Raw genomic sequence first — 21,842 nt, forward strand, 5'->3', positions numbered from 1 at the left:
ATTTTATAAACTAAAAATTTATTGGTACCTGAAGTAGAATCTGTTATTAATAAAAATTTATAAAGTAATTCCTAAATTTGTATTAACTATTAATTACTAAGGTTTTAGCCACTAACTACTTATGTTCTAGATTAGTTTTTACTAGTTTTTAAGAGACTAATTTAGAATGTAAAATATTAATAAATAATTTAGATGTCAATTTAGAAACCATTTTATAATATTTTATTAATAATAAAAATTACATTAGATACTAATAATTTTTTAGTGTTTAAATTAGTATTTAATTTAGTCAATATAGTGATTAATTTTTTTTTATCTCTAAATTTGGTTACTATTTAATATTTTTCTTTAATATTTTTCTTGTAGTAAATAAAGTGTTGAAGAAGGTTTTAATTCACTTATTAAAAACTATATGAAAAAACTATAGAAGAGTATTTATGGGTAAGTAAAAAGAAAGCTTACTTCAACACTATAACGATCTATAATTGTTACCTCAACTTAAATATCCACAGTGAACTAATAAAACTGATAAAAACTTTTTTAGTTTTTCCTTTGTTATATATACTTTTTCATTTAGTCATTTAGTGTTTTTTTTTTTAATTTATAGTCACTAGTTAAAATTTGTTGAAAAAGATAAAGTGATGTATGAGAAAAGAGAAACAAATGTTTTAATTCTTTTAACAACAATTTCAATTCTTCACTTATCCAATTAGTGAAGCTAACAAAACTTCAACTTCGGTATATAAAAAATTAAACTACTATTGACATATATATAAAATTTTATATTTGTGTATATTTATGAGTAGAGATAATATTTTAAATACAATAAAACACTTTTAAATTGATCTATTCAGTCCTTCAATTTTTTAAAATATCGTGATATTAATACTTTTTATACTTAGATTTAACAAAATTAAAATATTTCCTTTCTCAAAAGTTTAAATTTAAAAGAAGATATTATAGTTTAATAAATATAAGTGTATTTATGAAGAAGACAGGGGAGTTGTTAGCAGTTAGTCCTTGCTGTGAGGATTAGTGACAAGATACACTGTGCTTCCTACAAAGGTATTCAATTTTATTTTTAATAAATCATAATAATGTATGCATGAATATGTGTGCCATGCCATGGTCAACCTGAAATTTTCTAACATAATAATAAATTTTTTATAACATAGGTTATATATTAGATAATTATTTTTCAAGTTGGTATAGATAAATAAGTGAGTAATATTTTTTTATTGTTCATTCAATTTTTTCATCTTCTCTTACCTCTTAGTTTCTTACTTTCCTCCTTAACTTTTAATGGTTTCCAAAACACAATAAAGGAAATAAGAAAAAAAATAGGAAAATAACAATATGTTGTGGTTGTCGGTGAAGTGTGAGTATGATCTAGAGAAGAAAAAATATAAGTTGTTTAGTATACCTCACACTTTACTGTAAAAACCACCTGTTTTTTAAAATTAAATTTAATATGAATTTTACTTAACTCAATTTTAAATAACTTCTATATTTAAATATGCTTTAATCATTAAAAATACAGATATGATAAAAGTGTTTTTTTTTTAATTTTATTTCTATTATTTTCAAACAGTTTTTTTTTTAATTTTTATTACTAACTATGGTTAGATTAAAGCTAAAAAGGACAAATACTAATTAATATAATTAAAGTAAAAGTGATTATATTTTTTAAACACATAATTTAATTGATATATATTTTATTTAATATAAATAAGGTGATTATATATATTTTTAATCTTTCATTCAATCATTTGCTTTTAATATTATAGTTTTATTAACTAAACTCTATTTCACTTTATTTTGTTATATCTTAATTTGATATTATAATATTCAATAATTATAAATTTAATCTTTAATATATCATAAACAAAGATTTTATCTCTAAAGATAACAAAATAAAACATGACTTAACTTTATGAATTAATATAATATAAAAAATACTACTTTTTCTTTTTATCCTTACACAGTTTAAAACTAATATGAAATGTTTGACTTAAATATACTATAAATCCTTGCAAATATTTTCAATCTAAAAAAATAATTATCTTAATTTACAGGCTTAATTAACATTTTAGTTACATTTTTATACCATTTAAATTTAAGAGTTGTCTCCCAATCTATAAAACATCAGCACAAAATCAAACATAATAATTCATTATATAATTCACAAATCTACAGTTCTCCTCATTCAAATCTCTCCTCTCCTGTCAGCGACACATGGCCTAATAAATTCATAATATATCATTACACAGCAAAAACAAGGCAAACCTGCAGTAAAATATTTGTTTATATTTTCCTCTTCTATCTAAAGAAAAATCACTGTAAAGATTTGAAAAGATTTAGCTTTTTATATAAAAATGACTATAATCTTTAGGAAACAACAGTGGTCAATCTTACCTATTGGGGCAAATCTTTGTTGTTGTTTGTAAATATGGGAAACAACAGTGACCTTCACCGGATGTATCTGAAAGACCATGCAGAAGAAATACATCTTATTGATTGTGACCTTCCTCTGGGACTTTTGCCTTGCCACGAAGCATCTCGCTGAAATTTCCCATCATGATCCGCTTGAATCTAGTGTCTTCTATTGGCGATGGTGAAGCTGCTTTGGGAGACACGGTAGCTTCTGATGATTGCTCTGCGGTTTCTTTCCTCCCTAACAACCCACCCTCACCAAAGAAGCTGGTGACTGATGATGGAAGACCAATATGAGCCCCCATCACCTTACTTATAGTCTCAAAAGTTCCTCCTGATCTTTCCTTCATAATAATTTCAAGGGCTTCTTTGTGTGCTGGATCCAGTGCATCTGGGTCTTTCAAGAGATTCTGTATAGCAGGCAGGAAGTAATCTCGAACACCGTTTGCAGGAAGATCTACAAGAGAAGAGAAGCAATGAAATGTAAAGAATCAGCAAAACAATTTCTCCATGGAAAATTAAATGAGTGCTACTAAGGAGTTTAGGTTTGACTTGTAGAAAACAAAGTTGCTTAAACTCGATTAATTTACTTAAACAAGTCAATGTGTAAGGATATTGTTGGAGTTCATTGATTAGTATATAAGTGAGTGTAAATCTCATACTTTTATAAGATTGAGTTCGACTTAAAGTTCAAATCAAGTTTCGATCCTAAACTTAAAATTCACTTCTTAGACATAAAAGAAGAAATAATTAATAATTCATTGATTTTGTAAAATGACAATCAAAATAGGATAATTTTTCTTTTTACAAGTTGTCAAACAAAACAAGACAAAGGGAATATATGAAAAATATCTTGTAATCTTGAAATAATTTAGAGAATGCTGGAGATTATCTCTTAAGATCATCTTTATACCTAAAACACTATTATTTCAACAATAAAAAATAGCTAAATAGTGTTTGTGGACGCAAGATTAGAATAATTTTTAAATGGAACCTGTAGCATCCAGAGCTCGGATTGCCTCACAAAATGCATTGGCTCGGTCCCGTCGACGCATCAAATCACTGGCTGAATTTGGCATAGCTGTAAGTTGGAAAATCTTGGACAAAAGATGTATGTCAAGTTAAAGAGAAACAGCAAAAATTCAGAGATCTTGAAAGCCAACAAAAATAATTTATTTAGAAACAATGGTTGACATCAAGCACTTTTTCCAAACATAATTTATTTAGAAACAAGGTAAGGATATAATCTCTAAGTCTTTCAGTTGTATGTGGCACTGCAACCACCAACGCGCGAATAACAGCAATAGTAGCTTCATGGGAACCATCTTCAAGAAAAGCATCCATTTGAACGCGTATCTTGTCAACAATCTGGAAGATATTTTATTTGATCAGCAATTTGAAATGATGAGCATAGATCATAATTTAATCGGAAACCAGGGAGAAATGTTAGTAACGGTTACCATCTCATTTTTGAAGTGTTGAGCCACAGCACCAAATGCATCTATGCTAGCATACTTAACATTCAGGTTTTGGTCAGATCCAAGAGTAACTAGGGCGGGCAAAACATGTGTTGAAGCAACCTTTGCATCAATGTATGGCACCTACGAATGAATACCACTGTGTTAGTTTTGGCATTTGTATGAGATGCAACCAGGAATTAGGGAAGCAATAAGCTTACAATAACTTTCAGTAGCTTAGCAGCATTTATTTTCATGCTCGCATTTGTGCTGACAACCATCTCCCATAGTATATTAACTATCATACCATGGTTTTCTTCATATATGCTGCATTACAGAGAATGCTCATTATGAGTATTGGTGAACAATAAAATAAATTTTAAGAATGTTTACGGTGCTAAAATCATACCAAATGAAGCGGATAGCATTAATAATCTCAGGAATGTGCTTGCTGGATGGATTCTGTACGGAATTATCTTCAAGTAGCAGCTTCCTCAAATATTCAGCTAATTGTTCATGTTTTCCAGGAGCACCCAAAACCCCAGCCAGTAGAAGCGGAAGGACACACATTGTAGAGAGCCTAGCGGCAACAGCAGATCTTGGTCTCAAACCTACAAGTGAAAAGTCAAATACAAAGTAATTATGTCAAAAAATTATAGAAATATTGAATTATCGATTACCTTTAATTTTTGAATGGATGGAAGTAGGTAAAAATGTCAAATCGGCATCATTTCCAACTGCTATTAAAAATACTGGCAGCATTATGCATGTCACATAGGACTCTCCAAAACTTTCAGAAACAAGTAACAGAAACTGCATTCAAATGAGTTATGTAAGTAAAATATCAGAAATAACTATAATAAACTTTTATCAGATGTCTAATAAAATAATTAATTATAAAACTTCAAAAGTTAGGCAAGTGACCTTTGAAATTCGACTTCTTAAATTATCTTCTTTCTGAGGTAACAGGCAAGCCAGCTGTATCAAATTAGGAAAGCACTCAACATGAATCCATTCAAAGGCATCCCATTCAACTTGCCCCCTACAAAAATGGAAATCATTCAGGATCAGTAACAGTTTAGTGCAGTCATACAAAGTTTATTCTGAGTAGTGTATGGAAATGGGCTAGCCATGTCCTGCAGAATGCATAGAAGCATATAGGTTTCAACATGAATCACTCAGATGGTAGGATGTGACATAAAGACTATAGGTCATTGGCATAAACCATTCTTGCTAAGCTTACCTAGCATACAATTCAAGCAAAGCAGTAGATAGCACAGGTTGGGTCGTTTCTGGAGAGGATGAAAAGGGGCATGTCTCAATTACTTTCTTGTGCACCAAAGCAAGTAATTCTGTCAACATTCTCAATAGAACATCTATATTCCAACGTTCTCTTTCACCCAAGACAAGAAGATTTGACTCAACAGATCCTTCAACCCCAGAAAGAGGTGGGCAACGCTGCAGATTGGGGCAATGATTTCTACTTAAGAAAAATAGTATTCATCAAGAATGAAATTCTAAGTAACAAAGGAGCAATACTAAAGTCAAACAAATACCAGGGCAGAGTTTATAATATGAGAAAGCAAAACTCTCAAAACATGATCTAATTTGTTTCCCCACTTCAAAACTGCAGGAACCAATTCCTTGAGAGCCACTTCCACCACCACTCCTGATGGGTCGCACACCAATTGAAACATCATATCCTCCACCTGTCAACAGAAAAAATAAAGACTTGGAGCAACTTTTTAATCTTTATTACAATTATTATTCTTTTTTAAAAAAAAAATACTGTCATATTATGGTAATAGTAAAAGGCTCCATTCCCTAGACCATGTCTTCTCAACTTGTTCTAGAGCTTACATTGTAGCCAAGTCTCAAGTCAGAAACCTTCTCCATGATTGCCTCGAAGCAAATATAGTGAGGCTGACCTTGAAAAATTTATCCATGTTTGGGAATAGTGGAAGAAGCATGGCCAGATTATGAGCAGCAGCCTCGCGAACTACACTGGCAGAATCTTCTATTAGTTGCTGTACAATGGATAAAATAAGAGAATCTCGGATCTCTGGCCGTACAAAATCTGCAAGCTCTCCACATGATTGAGCAACAAGCAGTCTACGCTCCTCGTACGTGTGACTGATCTAAAAGTCATAATAACATTTAACAAATTGAAAACCTTGCTCCAAAATTAGAATGGTAAAGAGGAGGTTGAAAATTGAGGCTACAATATACTTGTTCCCAACACTGCGGAAGCAATTCTGTTTCTGTTCTCATCTCTCCAACATTCTTTGCAAGGCTGACACATGCCTGAAACAACAACATGGAAATTCAAAGTTGCAATCGAAATCATTCATTGGAACAAGTTAAGCAAAAATCACAACATACATCCATTATTATTCGTCTCTGTTGTTCATCAGGACGCTTTATTAAATTAAACAATGTGTGGGTCAAAGAATCTCGAGTGCTGCTATCTGGGTGACGCTCGATTGCACACATTATCAGGGGAAGGAGCTCCTACAACCAAAGAAAACTGATGCAGCCAATATAGGACAGTGAACAAATGAAATAAAGGTGTGGAGAAGCAAACCTCTCGATGGTTGATCAAGACATAAGGAACAATTTTAGGCAAAGCATCTGCAAGTATCTGAACGGTTCCTAACCCCTGTTAAAATACAAACATATATAAGAATAAAATAATGAAATTACATAATAACATAGAAAAGGTCCTCTTACAATAAAAATTTAGTCATCCTGACTCTTCCTCGCCTTTTTTTTGTATATAGGGAGAGATGTGTTATATAATAATTTCAGAGAGATTCAGAGGCACTATAAAACTGGAATGGAAACCAGCAACAGTACTTCCAGTTCACCCTTTTTAACAAGAACACATCCTATGTCCTGACTTAAACTCGAAATCTTTTTTTCAGGCTCCCTAATTCAAAAAGGTAAGCAATATGAAACCAATTAAGTATGTTTAAGGAATTCCCCAAGTCAAGAGTACAATGAACTTACTGTCCTTTCAGATATTGCTTCATCATTCACACTGTCTGATTTTACAAGTAAGCTGCTATCCTCTGCTTGTAGCCCAACATTTTGTTCAGAGGCGTTTTTTATATTTTCAACAACACTATTTGTATCTGCAGGATGAAATAGCTCAGGCAATGAATCCTCATGTTTATCGGCATACTGATTAAGAGTCTCAACAACTGATGATTGAGCATCTCCATTGTGTTCAACACCCAAATCCACGTCAAAAGTGTTAGAGATTTCACCTCGGTCTTCATGAATCTCAATTACTTTATCATCAGTCTGCAAATTTCTATTTTCAGAACCAACAAAATTTCCAGATTCAGAAGCTTTTATATTTTTTTCCTTCAACCATTCATTTTCCATCTGCAGTTTCTTAATTTCTTCCTTATACTTCTCCAGAGATTCAGATTGAACATTATTAGTGTCATTGACAACTAGATTATTTCCCAAGTGAGACCCTTCAATATGCATTTTCAGGGAAGTGATCTCAACTCTGCAATCATTGAGTTTCTTTCTTTGGTGCTCCAAGGATTGCTTCAAAACTTGCACCTGAAAGTTAAATTAGTATATCAATATCTATATTTGAAAATATAGATATTGTTTGTAAGCTTTTAAATATAAGAAGGTTTTACCTGGTTCTCTTTGTCTTTAAGATCCTTCTGCATTGTATCCAAGGAATTAGTTAATGTTACTATTTGAGCATCTGCCAAATCTTTGTTCTTCGACAAGTTCTCCTTTTCTTGATTTAGCCTCGTATTTGCATTCAGCAATGTTTCATTTTCTCTAAGTAGGGAAATTTTTTCCTGCATTAGCATCCATGTTTGATTCAGCAGAAACAGTGACTTGCAATGAACATTATAGGATTAATTTGGTAAAAATATTTACCTAAATCTTCAAAAGAGAAACTAAAAATCAATTCAAAACAACCAATGCCTCCAAAATATAAAGAAAATAAATTTCACTTACTAAGACAAGGAATTCTTAAATTAAATTCTACTGCAAAGGAAATACCTCCTATAAAAAACTTTTGTCTTTACAGAAATAGTTTTTCGAGAAAAGAGACTACAAAAAAGGAGAGCAGATTATCAAGCCTCAGAAGTCATAAGTATCAAAACAAATCTGTTAGACATTCCTATATGGTTAAGGGCCAAAAATTGATTTACTTTAGCTAAAACAAACTTGCAGATGTGGCAACAGGTACAAAAAGCACCTTGGTAAAGTTAATGGCTGTGGGTGATAAGGGAAGAAGGAAGAAATGGGAGAGGGGGAAATGTTTCTTGGCTATTTTTGCAGCAGGACAGAAAAGTTTTCCTGCTGATTTTTGTTTTCATCGTCAATTGCTACACTTCTTCATATTGACCTCTTAATCAGAGTGCTGTTCCGAGGATTTCTCTATTAATCCACAGTAAACTCAGTTCCTATCAACATCACAGAAAGATCTGTAGATAATGGCATACAACATTTTCAAATATGTTCGGCCATAATTTTAAAATCCAAATAGACTGATCAATTCAACTTGAAAATCAATCATCTAGTTAGCTAAGAAGTGACTCCAACCATTGATGTACCTTTGAAAACCTAACAGCATTTGGGTTGGGATAGTCGGTTTATAACAGATAACATATAGAATTCATGTATTAAAGAAAACCCTGTGATGTTTGAAACCACAGGTTTGGAAGGATGGATTATAGTTTCAAAACTCAGACAGATCATCAAGATAAGTACATGAGTTGTAAACACAACCCCAACTCATATACTAATTTTAACCATAAACTAATAATACCAACCCTATCACTCAAACACCAATTACCAGCACAAACTAACATAATGATAGAAGAAGGAAAAGGCACGTATAAAACCTACAAATTCATGGTTTATGATATAAAACTCACAAAACCTAAGATTAAGAAGTCAAGCAGAGCAAATCCATAAATATGTCAGACAATTTCTCAGCACTGTTCTTTCTTGACTAAAATATCAGCACTAGTTTAGGTAGTATGCCATGAGAAACATTCTGATACAATCAAGATAAAAAAAATTACCTCAGCAGCCTCTGATGTTGATGAAAGATAGTTATAATAATAATGACGTAAGGCATCAGGTACAGATGCTGGTGTGTTGCGCCAATTATCCAAATCCTGGTCTGTAACCTACAGCAACAGTTATAGAAAATCAAAATAGTGCTAAAGTTAATCATAAGAAATTAACAGGCAAACAAAATGTGGCATACTCACTTTACATAATGTCCACAACATATAATTAGAAATTCTCATTCTGAGTACTCTAAAACATTCTCTTCTTTCTTTCACCTTCTCCCCTCTCTAAATTCAACAGGATCTTCGTAGATATACCACACACACACACAATATCTATCCTATATTATTAGAATCTCTCCTCTCCTTTGCCATTAAGTCCTTGAAGGAAATATTAACTGTTGGATGATTGTTGGACAAATCTTGAAGGAACACAAAAAAAAGCTAATACAGAAGTACCAACCTCTTCATAAAACGTCATTGCAGTAAGACGGTAACCAGCTAAAAGCAAATACTCCTTTACAGCACAGTTAAGATCATGACGTTCTGTTTCTTTTAATGGACCCAAATCGGTGAAGAAAGATTTCTTCTTCTGTTCAATTTTCTGCCCATCATTCACTGAAACATCTCCACTTAACTTTGCAGCTGCGTCAAAAAATAAAAGCATGGAAGAATAAATTATCATGTTTTATGTATGTAAAGAAGTTACGACAAGAGAAAATCTCAAGTATTCCAAAGCCGCACTATTGTTTAATAAAAAGAAGAATTTCCAAAAGAGGATAAATAAAGAAGAGGTAGATGGAGCATGTAAGATATCCTCCTACAACGCGAAATTGCATTATTAGACAAAATGTAGTGGGTGTCAACAAATTATATAAGGGTTTGCTTCTGCAAAATATTGATTTTGGGAATATATTAACCAAGATTAAACTAGAACTGATACTCAGCAATGTAGCCGTATTATTTGCAACAGATATACAAGTAGGGGAACTGCAAGTCACTCAATCTTGTGATTACTTCTTTTGTTCTTCCAAAACTTGCACCAGCCCACTATTATGTGTTCCACAAGTCATTTACAACCTTTTGAATGTAGACTACCATTTCTTACACAATTTGAACACACATTTTTAAGTAACTTCCTTGAATACTCTCTCCATGCCAAATCGTGTTATTAGCGACAGATGGTGGAAAGCCAAAAAATTGTCACAAGTAAAGGCCTTAAACACAATCATACATATTAATGTAAGAAATGTGTGACATTGAAGGCCAATTCAATAACAAAAATTAAAAACAATCAAAATATCTTGAAAAACAAGAAAAATACCATTTAGTTCACTAAGGTTTTCTGCCTTCTTCTGCAATTCACTCTTGAGTTTTAAAATGTCTTCTTGAGCCAAACGCAATTCATAATCACTGATAGCTAACTTTTCTACTGCTGCTTCTTTCTCTTCGAGCAAAGTTTGAGCATCAGCCACTGCATTGCAAGAACGAAAATGAAGAAGGCAACATATCAAACTAACAAGTAATAACAGATAGAATATATATGCCTTAAGCAGCTCAACTCCCCATACATTACACAACAGACAAAATCAAAGCCCATATCAACGACACCAAAAGTGTATATTGCATAAAATAACCCAGTACACTTGATATATCACTTCAATCCATACCTTAACGTCACATGTACTTGAGAATTACTTAATTTATGATTCTAGTCTCCCTCAAAAAAAAAAAAAAATACCGCAATCATTCTTAACTTCTACTTTTGTTTCCTCCATTCCAAATTCAAACTCTCTTCTGATCAACCACACATACTTTTAAATATCTATCCTAATTTTCAAAAAATTCCGCTTGCACAATGCACATAATACATATCATTCACTAGTACAAGCATAACAATTCATTCATACATGCCTACACACATACATACATACATTCCTATAGTTCACAAGCACCAGAACGAGCCGGCAATTAGAAAACGCAAATTGGAGCAGTGAAATTGAAAGAGAGAAAAAGGACCTCGGAGAGAGCTGAGGCGAGAGATGAGATCGGGAGGGAAGAGAGAGGGATCGGAGAAGTATTGTTTGAGGCGAATGGCCTGGTCGTCGCGGCCGTCGTCGAGAAGCTCGTGAAGAAGCTCGAATGCGGTGAGAACGTAATTCTCCTCCAACAGAAAGTTCACCACGCAATTGCACAGTGACGATCTCTCCACGTCCATTTTCCCCTTCTCTCCAAATCCTCAGATCAAAACCCCTCTCGGAATCGCTCGCTCTCCGATCTCAGGCCATTCAATTGCAGAGAAGACTGTGAGTCAGATCGTGTCGTGATTTCAACTTTCAACTCTGTGCTACCGCGGTGAAATCTCACGTGTGTATTTTTATTTTTTATTTTTCTTAGATCTACGTAAGCGTGATAATATTAGCTATGTACACGAATATACGAAAACGAAAATACATATTATATTTAAAATTTATGATACGAAAATATATATATATATTATATAATTATAAATTATATAAATTAACAATAAAAAATTATATGTGTTTTAGTTTTTTTTACATAAAGATATTTCTTCTTTAAACTAACAAAATTTTATATAATAAATTTAAATTTTTAGAAAACTAATATATATTTTTTATTTAAAAATTATATTAAAAGTGTGATGAAATTGTTAAAAATCTAACAATTTTTTTTGAATTTTACACTTTATTTATACATATCCTATAAGTATGGTATAAATGTCTGATCCTATAAGTATTGTATAAATGTCTGTGTTCAATATGCGTGTCTGACACACCATCTAAGAGGCGTGTGCATGCCGATCAAATTTATGTTCTAATTTCATTTCTAAACTTCAAAAGCTTCCCTTCAATGCTTTAAAAGTGATTTTATTTAGATTCCTCCCTTCTTCTTCAAAATTAACAGCATTGTAATTTTTTATCACTCTGCAATTATGTTTATTTTGATTCAACATTTTTCTCTGCTTGTTTATGATATATAGTATACACGCTCAATTTCTCTTCAAAAATGGTTATCTTTACTAAGACCTTTTGAGTCATAACGAATTAGGCTATGAACTTCTTGAGAAAAAAAAAATTACAATACTTTGTAGGCCTTTGATGGAAAACGCGTGGACCAAGATGTGATATACAAAAAATAGAAACCTATGGTTCATATTTTATCTGTCTCATGATTATAATTTAATCTTAAAAAAAAAATTGATTGATATTTCCAATTTTAACGTTAAAGAAAGATATAAATAAAATATTGAATTAATTTATTTCCGATTCCTTAATTATAGTTATAACAAAACTATTTATTTTCCGAACATATGTTCTAAACGACTATCACTATGTATATTGTTTTCATACAAAAGAACTGAGAGAATTTATACTTCTACTTACAGAATAATTTCCTTCTCTGTTTAGGTTGGTCGGTTCACTCTCCTCCTCATGTTTCTCAAATTTATTTGGCTAACTCTCCCTTACATTGTTCTCGCTCCTCCACTCCAGTCAAGCTCTCATTTATTCATAGGATCAGTTAAAATGTATTTGTAAAAGGTACTCCGACTCCCAAGTACTCGACCTTTGGTATTTGGTGTAATTAATGTGTGATAGTGACATACATTTTTATCGAAAAGTTGTGATTATGTATATGCTTATTGTGAAACCACTATTATTAAACATAATTAATTTTTGGATCGTGATTAATAACGTATTACTTAATTTTTTTCGTACGATTTAAACTTGTTAGTATTCACTTAATCTTGATACATTTTGAACATGTCGATCTGTCAAAACTGGATACCAAGACTTCTACATCTCATCCATTTTACATATATAATAAAAGTTGAAAAACATGATAATGATGGCATTTATTTCTCACTCAATATTTTGTTGGTGTGAATATACCATAGGTAAAAGAAAGACAAAGTTGTCGATCTTAACAACAAGTAGTCGTTATCTAAACTAAGTATGAAGTCTTTTACCATTTCTATTGTAGATTTTTTTTTTTTTTTGTATAAACGTAGTGTATAGTACAAATTACATGGACTATGGTTACTAAACTATTATAAATAACGATATGATTCCCAATTTATTTCCAATAATAATTAAAATATTAATATCTTGACCAAGTTTGATGGTGTTGCATTTGAAGATGTGGGCAATACTTGGCCAGTGATTTATTGTGGCAAGGCTTATATACACTATTGCTTAGTGTATAGTAAGGAACGAATTTAAAAAGTGTGCGTGATTGATTGATACAAGGACATCCTAATGCAATGACAAAAACTAAAACTGTTTTGTTGCGGATTGTTCTTTTGTTCAGATCAATGACGTTTAATGGTTTTAGCAGCATTCATTTATATTTTATGTTCATTTTCTATATTCCCTTTATACACGAGTTGGCTCGGTGTGAGGAAGGTGTGTTGGAGATCTCACGTTAACTAAAGATTAGAACTTTTATTATATATAAATGAGTGCAAACCTCAACTTCATAAGCCGGTTTTATGGAAATGAGTTGGACTTAAAGTACACTTTCTAATAACTCTTTAATTAAGGCAGTTGATGAAACCATAACAGAATCTTAATCAGAAATACCACTTCTTTGATATAGGGATCTTAGTAAAGCTCTTATTTATCAAGGCACAGTTTTCCATTTTTTACTAGCAGAAAGTTTACTAGCACTATGATATAACAGAGAGAAAATGGAAAGTTGGTGGTCCCAATACATATTTGAAAAAACAAAAAAATGGGGACATGAAAATGTAACCAGAAAAATGTATAAAGAAACAAGAAAGCGACAAGAAGCGATGTGTCCAATTCCAATACCAGTCACTCATCGATTCTCCCTCCCTCTTCTTGTTACTCACGTTCTTTGTTTTGCCCATTTGAGCACAGAGTTCTCAACCACAACATTTTCACCAAACTCACAAGCACACCCTCAGGTATGCACTTGCTTCCTTTGTTATATTTTTCTATTTACATGTCACATAGTGACTCCTAGAACCGAAAGAACTTGTTTTTTGTTGGTGTTTCTTAAATTCAAACTGATAAACTGAAAATGAACAGTTATGATTATCTGAATTAAGCATATAGTGTTGGCAAAATTTGCTAATACCTTGGCAATAGCAGATGGACGGTGCAGAGCTTGGTAGCAGAAGTGTTGGATCAGTTAAAGCTACTGTTAACTTCTTTGATGATAAGGTATGTTCAGCTAGAACAGGAGCAATCCTCTCAAGTATTTTGCAATTTGTGAACTTATAAGATTTCACATCCACTAGAGATTATAATAGTGGATGCAAACTAGATATTATAGTATCTAGTTTTTCACGTGCAAACCTCATCTCATAAATCGGTTTTATAAAGGTTGAGTTAGACTTAAAGCCTAATTTTTTAACAAAACTATTGAGGCATTCTTCTATTAAATCTTTAATTTTTTTCACATGATTCTCAGAAGCCCTCTTCAAGAACAAGGGAACTCCACAGAGCAAGATGGGATATAGGAAGGTACAAAGAGAGTAAATGGACTGCAGAATCTGCAAAAGCACATGCGGAATCTGAGCTTTCTAATGCAAAGAAGACAGTGAAGCATCTTTCTTCTATGATTGAGGAGTCAAGTTGCAATGCAAAAACACAAATGAGAGATGTGGAAAGACTAGAGAAGAGGGGGAAGGACCAACATGGGGCAATGGTTGTTGCAAAGAGGAGTGAGAATCATGAGTGTGCACAAGTCATGAGAGAGTTGGAATATCTCAAAAAGGAATTGTTCAAGCTTAAGCTTGATGTGGCTTCTGTACTGGAAGAAAAATCACGTGCAGAGAAGGAAATCGAAGCATCAAACTCAAAGATGCTCTCGTGTTTAACAACTGCAGAAGAACTCAGAAAGGAGATTGAGGAGGCCAATGAGGAACAAGTGCTTGCTGAACTTGCAAGGATTGAAGCTTTGAAAGAACTGGCAGATATTGAGGCCCGGAGAGAACATGAAGCAGATGATTTTTCAATGAAATTGGAAAGCGCAAGGAAAAAGTTGAAGGATGCCATTGAAGAGATTGATGAGTCGAAGGAGCTTGAAGTTAAATTGGCTATAACAATATCAGATGTTGATCTTTTGCAGAATGAGTTGAAGTCAGCTAAAAAAATGGAGAAAAGGGTTCAAGGAGATGAGAGTGAGAAGCAGTTGGAAGAAAGAGAAGACTCTATAGTGCTAGAGACTATTACAGAAGAATTGGAGGCAGCAAGGAAAGAACTAGCTTTGGTTAAAGAAGAAGGTTTTCAGTTTATGGCCTCCATGGATGTGATTAGAAATGAGCTTAAGCATGTCACTGCTGAGACAGATAGATTAAGGAAGAAGGAAGGGAAAGTGGATTCAACAGTTGAAATTCTGAATTCAAAGATACTGAGAGCAAAGTCTAAATTAGAAGCTGTGTCTGCTGCAGAGGAAAAGGCCAGATCCATAGTCACAACTCTGTCTCACAGTCTTGAAAAGCTCAAGACAGAAACAGAAGAAGCAAAAAAGGAAAATGAGCATATAAGCCAAGAGGTCACTGCAACCAAGGAAGAGATTCAAAAAGTTGAGTTTGAAATAGACATGACTGAGGAAAAATTACAAGGTGTGATGCAAGAGCTAGAAGTAGCCAAAGCTTCTGAATCTCTAGCACTAGAGAAGCTCAAAACTCTTAGTGAAATTACCATGAGAGAAAGAGCTTTAGCAGCACAGCATAGTTCCTTGATTACCATCTCAAAATTTGAGTACGAGTATCTAAAGAATCATGCAGCCTCAGCAGAAGAAATTGCTGATAAAAAAGTAGCAGCAGCTGAGGCATGGATTGAAGCTTTGAAGGCCAGTGAGAAGGAAATAGTGATGGAAACAAAAATAGCTCAGAGAGAACTCAAAGAAACAAAACTGGAGCAAGAGCTGAAGGTTTACACCAAAGAGATATTGCTTTCAAGAAGAGTGAGCAGTGAGGAGTTTGAGAATTGGCCAAGAAAACGAGAGAAGAGTTCATCCAAGAACTTCCCAAGAGCCATGTCTAGAAAAAGCATCAAACTCAATGGCACTATCACACCTGCAAGAGGAGCAAAGTTTCAGAAGAATGCTTCACCTGCAGTTAGGCTTATCAGTCCTTTTACTATGAGGAAGAGAAAGAAGGTAATACCAAATTTGACAAAGCTTTTTAGAGGCAAGAGAAACACTAGGGATACACAGTGAATCAAAATAGAGACAGTGATAATGAAGACTCTTCATTCTGCTACAATTTAGAAGCAGAGAAGAGTGTTTTGTGTTCCTTCTTTTCTTTTCACAGTAATGGCTGAAGTGCTTCTCATCATTGTTCTATCAGTATCAAGGATAAAGGATTTTACTACAAAAACACTTTCTTATTGTGAAATTGTAGAGAATAATTGATGATTGGTGCATGGTGTGATGATACTTGGAATGCTACTATTTAATCACAAAATATTACAGATTATCATTGTTGTACAGAAAAATTGCATGTCTGTGATAGTTGAAACTTGAAACTCACTGAAAAATTTGATCAGAAAATAACTCTACCAGCTAAATTCATAGAAGTACAAATTGATAATTGAGGAATTTGTTATTGATTAAAATTTATTAAAAAAATACAAATTTATAAGTAATGCTCCTATAATAAAAAGTGTAACTCACAAATCTTGATTTTCAACAATATTCTACTAATAAATAACAGTTCAAAAGATTGCTCTCAATTTTTTTTAATTGCTAGAAAAAAAATAATGGAATTTTAATTTCACTTTATATTATATTAACATTGTTATAGAAAATTCAACAAAAAAAAATCCAATTGCTATAGAGGAAAAAAAAACTAAATTGACATCAGTTCTAATATCTTGATTCAAAAATTAAGAGGAAAATATTGATCTGTTACTTTTCAAACCCATCTTAATAAGCCTCTTTGGTTATTCACTTTTAATTAATGTATTATAATTCTTTAAAATGTAACTGACCCACCACCAAGTAATTTATCTGGTCCACAAAATTTTAAGGACTTTCTCATATATTGTTCAAAAAGTTTGCATTGATTGTTGAAAAGGAAGGGTAGGTGAAGAAACATGTAAGAGGTTTCATAAAAAAAAGTTGTTTTTAATAACTTTAATAATCTGCTTGGTTAATACTTAAATGTATGTAAATTATTAATATTATTTTTTATATAATTTTATTGGTTGTAACAAATAAAATAATATAACCAAAAACCAATTTTTTCATTAATTCTAATAATAGAAAATCATAAAAATAAGTTATAATTTTATTAACTCTAAAAAACAGTTTGAGATTCCCTACTGTGTAATGTATGGAAATTCATTCCCCTTTTTTTTTTCTGTAACTTCCATTGATGAAAGGTAGGTTTTTTAGGTTAAGAAACTCCTTAAAAAGTATGTACTATGCTAAAAGAGTATGTACTATATGCTAAGTAACATTGAGTGGTGAAGAAACATAATTTATGAGTTCCGACCATATATTTTTAAATGGAGTGTCCGTATCGAAAATACATATTGAATACGAATATTATATGACACGTATCAATGAAGTGTTCAATTTAAAAAAACTTATATTTATACAGATAAATCTTTATTGTCAATTTATATAATTTATAATTATATAATATATAAATTTGTATATAATATTTTACATTATACCAATGTTATCTCCCTCATTCATTCTAGAAATTATACTTATGTGATAATTATTATCTTTTAAGATGAACAAAAACATCAAGTTACAATGATTCACAGTAACAAAGAAGAATAAACAGACAATGACTTGTTTCAATCTCCAAAAAGGATGATTAATTAAGGTAGTTGGCGATTTGTAGAAGTTTATTTAAACACACAAAAAATGCAATAATTAGGAGGCAGAGTAACTTCTCACTGCCTTCGTTTTCTTGTCTCTTTAATCACATCACGTTCAGTGCATATACCAGTTTCTCTCACACTGAATCTTTTACGTGTGGACACAAATTGAAATTGAAATTCCCCATTTTTTTCCCTTGCATATGCTATTATTCTCTGCAACCCCTTCACCTTTATCTTCTTTTCAAGCTCTTATTTGAAACTCCCAATTTTTCTGTCTATTTATTTGAATGGTTTTTCGTTGCTTCACAAAATGGCTTCTTGGTGGGATTTAAGACCCTTCTTTGGTTTTCAGTCTGTTAGGACCCGCTTTCAGGTCAGTGCTTTATAATTCCTTTTCAACTCTGTTCTTCCCTGTAATTCACACACACACACACGCGCTTATTCTATTTATTGTATGTTGAATGTTGTTTCAAACTTTAAAATTAAGCTTTTGAAGATGTGTTTGTTAATGGTATTTAAGTTATGAATGGATGGATCTCTGTGATAATCGATGTTCTGTACCATTTAATTGATGCCCAAGATAAAGGTAATGTTCATCTTTGTGAAGCTTTTATCCTCCCTTCTCATGACCAGAAATCAAGTTATGTGCACACATTCTTGTTGTTCTTCATTACCAAGTTAAGTCGATATATAGTGTTTCCTTTCAAAGCAGAACATTTGTAGATTTAGATATATTTATTTATCTGCTATTTATGTGTACTATTTGTGGTTACAGCCATCTCCATGCCAATCGTTTGTATCAATGCTTATTTGCCTTTTTTTGGAATTTTTTTGCCCTGTTTAGTGCTGGACATATAGGCTGATATTTTAAAGTGGACTTGGTAAAAAAAGATATATTTCCGGTCAAACATCTTTTTTAATCATGTCAGTGCTTTTAATTTATTGCGGCTGATTTGATACATGAAATCTTGGTTTCAGCTCGTAATTCTTGAACTTATCTATGTCATGTTAACCAGTGGTTTATTCTCTCTTAATCCCTTTATTTTCTTTAGGATAGTTTCAGTGTGCTTTCTGGTTCGTTTATATTGAAGCAAGCTGTATATCTGTTTTTGAGTGGCTGGCTTGACTTTGAAGCTCACTATTGTACATCAAATTCAATTTTTTTGTGTGGTGATTTTCTAGAATCATAAACTTTTGGTTTTTTGTGTTTGATTGATATTTACATTCTCTTGATGGTCAAAGGCTGTTGCATGTATGTAGCCAGAGATGTTGGCATTTCTGCTGAATAGGTTTAAAATTTCAGTGATATTTAAGATGTTTATTTGTACTCGTAGGGTTTTCCAGGTTTCTAATTTGGATATATTGCAGCTTTGTTTAATTTTAATGTATCTCCCTTGTGTCTATGAAAACACAAAAAAAGAGAGGCCAAAAGTTTTCAAGAGAAACAAAGCAAATCCGGGTATTTTCTTGGTACATTCCCCTGATAATGCTTTCTTTGGAGTTACCTAGGATTTATCAAGCAGAAGGCTGGGAATCTCTGCTGTTACTGGTGCTCAATTTTCATCCATTAATTTTCCATTGATAGACAAAAAGAATGAAGAGGTATACAATTTAATAAGATGTCTCTTGAATAACTATAGGAGATTTTTTGGGCTAGACCAGTCGAGGTGGAGGGATTGACAAACAATTCAATGATCATTTAAGAATAGGAATACTGGTTCTCATAGTCTGTATATCTAGCATAAAACAACCTCTTCACGGGACATCATTCTGTTTGCAGTTTAAAACTGCTGGATATGACCAGCTTGTAGTTGAATCAGGCTGTTCATGATGCTTTTTGAGCTCCTTGCTACAGAGATATAAGTTAAGCAAAATGCTTATTGATTTTATTAGAGAAGGAATTCCCCCATCTAATTTTATCATATATTTATACTGGATTTTCTTGCGGGACTAGCATGCTTTGCTGATGAACTGATTGAATTCTGTCTTTTCTTTAAATTCTCTAAGTCACATTATTTTGATGCACACATCTGCTAGGTTGTCACTTTCATTACATTTGACCCTTGAATTATCAGTATATGAAGATACACAGAATGTAAATTTACTAGGACTCTTACTAAAATTGATTGTTTGTTTTCTTTTATTAAATCAGAAGATTTGAACATCACCTTTTCTGACCACTCCTAATCTCAATTGTGGTTTTTGTGAGCTGTAGGATTTCAGAACGAGGGAAGTCCAACTTGGTTCACATACTGTGAGCTCTCATGGATATGCAGTTGCGAGAACACACAAACATGATTGGCTCATTCTGTTGCTCCTTGTGTTCATTGTTATCGGCTTGTACTTTGTCCCTCCATTCCATCGCTTTGTTGGGAAGGATATGATGACGGATCTCAGATATCCCCTGAAGAGTAATACAGTTCCTGTTTGGTCCATTCCCGTAAGTTAACTGCTTCAGACATATAGCGTTAGTTTTTTTCCTTCAATGACAGCATCAACAAGATTATCTTGTCATTTACTATCTTGTCATGGTTAGATGTATGCAGTTTTATTGCCCATAGTGATCTTTCTTGTTGTCTATATCCGAAGGAGAGATATCTATGATCTTCATCATGCTGTGCTGGGTATTAATCTTTAAAAACCCCTGATTCATTTAATTACTAACAAGCATATTCTGTTTGCTGAAGAGATTGTTTGCTGGCACAGGTCTATTATTCTCCATTTTAATAACAGCAGTAATTACTGAGGCAATAAAAAATGCAGTAGGTCGACCTCGACCAGACTTCTTCTGGCGATGTTTTCCAGATGGAAAGGATGTATGTTTTCTTTTAATTTCAGGCTTTCATTACATATTTATCAATTATGTTTACTCTAAATTATGCCTTCTTATTAGGTTTATGATAACTGGGGAGATGTCATCTGTCATGGTGAAAAAAAGGTCATAAAGGAAGGATATAAGAGTTTCCCAAGTGGCCATACTTCATGTATGTAGCATTTAATGTGCTGTTGTACATAGGTTTACAATAAGACTGGCTTTGCTATGCTCATAACTTTGATGTTCTAATAGAAATTAATTGTTGAATTAGTTTAGCTCGTTAAAAGCATGTGTACTCAAATTTCTGTAGTTCTTTGCTTTAATTAGTTTCAATTTATTTGCAGGGTCATTTTCTGGTCTGGGATTTTTATCACTGTACTTGTCTGGGAAAATAAAAGCATTTGATAGCAGAGGTCATGTTGCAAAACTCTGCATTGTTTTTCTGCCACTACTTTTTGCATCACTTGTTGGCATTTCTCGAGTCGATGACTATTGGCACCACTGGCAGGATGTGTTTGCTGGAGGCCTTTTAGGTTGGTCCATCCTTAGTATCTCAGTTAGTTCTGAATTAAGCAAACATCAAAAACTACTTATCACTGTTGTTGACACTTTACTCACTAAATAATATTTCTTCTTTCAGGGTTAACAGCGGCTACATTTTGCTATTTGCAGTTTTTTCCACCTCCTTATCATTCTGAAGGTTTGCTCAACTTAAATAATTTCCTGTTAAAAATTAGCCCAAGTTCATATGTTTGTTTCCTTTATGAAGTATGCTGTCAACCTTTTCTGATGTTCTAGACATGTTTTCCTGTGCAGGTTGGGGTCCTTATGCATATTTTAGGATGTTGGAAGAATCACGACTAATGACCCAAGTTCCTAACGTTCCAAATTCTGGTCATGCACAGTTAACAGAGGTTCAGGCTGAGAGTGAGCAGGGACAAGGTCCCCATGGGTGCATGGGGCTATCTTTATCACGGGATCGTAATGCAATACTTGATGACGTTGAATCTGGAAGGGGATAAAGTGTGTACATCTAATGATCTTGCTCTTTGTAAATTAGATGCCTGTTCATATCCTAGAATTTAATCAGGATCTAGAACTACCACATTTTGCTCGATTAGTCTGTAGTTTCTGAAAACTTCGAAGAATATTTGTTTGTTGTGAGTCATGTTTGGGACAAACAATCTGTACTTTCTTTATTTGTAAATATGTTGACATAAGAAAATACGAAATCTCTTCAAGAGTC

General features: G+C 32.8%; 2 protein-coding genes across 5 annotated transcripts; one reads left to right on the forward strand and one right to left on the reverse strand.

Annotated features, from left to right (window-relative positions):
• Nucleotides 1-2,153: 2,153 nt before the first annotated feature.
• Nucleotides 2,154-11,361, reverse strand: LOC137824369 (uncharacterized). Of its 2 annotated transcripts, none has more exons than XM_068630000.1 (20): nt 10,970-11,361; nt 10,275-10,424; nt 9,414-9,595; nt 8,960-9,067; nt 7,550-7,720; nt 6,900-7,466; nt 6,475-6,549; nt 6,273-6,401; nt 6,120-6,194; nt 5,819-6,028; nt 5,447-5,599; nt 5,134-5,348; nt 4,815-4,932; nt 4,571-4,703; nt 4,300-4,501; nt 4,112-4,217; nt 3,894-4,034; nt 3,678-3,801; nt 3,428-3,544; nt 2,154-2,890 (listed from the first exon to the last, which is right to left on the reverse strand). In XM_068630000.1, exons 1-20 carry the CDS (start codon nt 11,166-11,168, stop codon nt 2,511-2,513), a joined length of 3,555 nt encoding a protein of 1,184 aa, XP_068486101.1. In that variant the 5' UTR covers nt 11,169-11,361; the 3' UTR covers nt 2,154-2,510. The 2 variants fall into 2 exon arrangements, with proteins under 2 accessions (XP_068486101.1, XP_068486102.1); XM_068630001.1 differs by having other exon boundaries at nt 7,550-7,700; nt 10,970-11,281.
• Nucleotides 11,362-13,748: 2,387 nt separating this feature from the next.
• On the forward strand, nt 13,749-21,842 carry LOC137827246 (lipid phosphate phosphatase 2-like). Of its 3 annotated transcripts, XM_068633515.1 has the most exons (10): nt 13,749-13,898; nt 14,083-14,157; nt 14,408-16,102; nt 19,997-20,221; nt 20,318-20,405; nt 20,488-20,597; nt 20,675-20,765; nt 20,941-21,129; nt 21,237-21,296; nt 21,413-21,842. In XM_068633515.1, exons 1-10 carry the CDS (start codon nt 13,764-13,766, stop codon nt 21,616-21,618), a joined length of 2,874 nt encoding a protein of 957 aa, XP_068489616.1. In that variant the 5' UTR covers nt 13,749-13,763; the 3' UTR covers nt 21,619-21,842. The 3 variants fall into 3 exon arrangements, with proteins under 3 accessions (XP_068489616.1, XP_068489615.1, XP_068489614.1); XM_068633513.1 differs by lacking the exons at nt 13,749-13,898; nt 14,083-14,157; nt 14,408-16,102 and adding exons at nt 17,836-18,154; nt 19,291-19,383; XM_068633514.1 differs by lacking the exons at nt 13,749-13,898; nt 14,083-14,157; nt 14,408-16,102 and adding an exon at nt 17,829-18,154.

Source organism: Phaseolus vulgaris, chromosome 8 (genome assembly GCF_000499845.2).
Source record: "Phaseolus vulgaris cultivar G19833 chromosome 8, P. vulgaris v2.0, whole genome shotgun sequence".
NCBI classification, from domain to species: domain Eukaryota; kingdom Viridiplantae; phylum Streptophyta; class Magnoliopsida; order Fabales; family Fabaceae; genus Phaseolus; species Phaseolus vulgaris.

Coding starts and splice junctions, on each gene's coding strand:
- LOC137824369 (XM_068630000.1), bottom strand. CDS start 11,168: ATGGACGTGGAGAGATCGTCACTGTGCAATTGCGTGGTGAACTTTCTG. Junction 4,704..4,814: donor TAAGAAGTCGAATTTCAAAG/GTCACTTGCCTA, acceptor ATTTGAATGCAG/TTTCTGTTACTTGTTTCTGA. Junction 2,891..3,427: donor CCGAGCTCTGGATGCTACAG/GTTCCATTTAAA, acceptor CTTCTCTTGTAG/ATCTTCCTGCAAACGGTGTT.
- LOC137827246 (XM_068633515.1), top strand. CDS start 13,764: ATGTGTCCAATTCCAATACCAGTCACTCATCGATTCTCCCTCCCTCTT. Junction 13,899..14,082: donor ACTCACAAGCACACCCTCAG/GTATGCACTTGC, acceptor CCTTGGCAATAG/CAGATGGACGGTGCAGAGCT. Junction 20,766..20,940: donor CCCAAGTGGCCATACTTCAT/GTATGTAGCATT, acceptor ATTTATTTGCAG/GGTCATTTTCTGGTCTGGGA.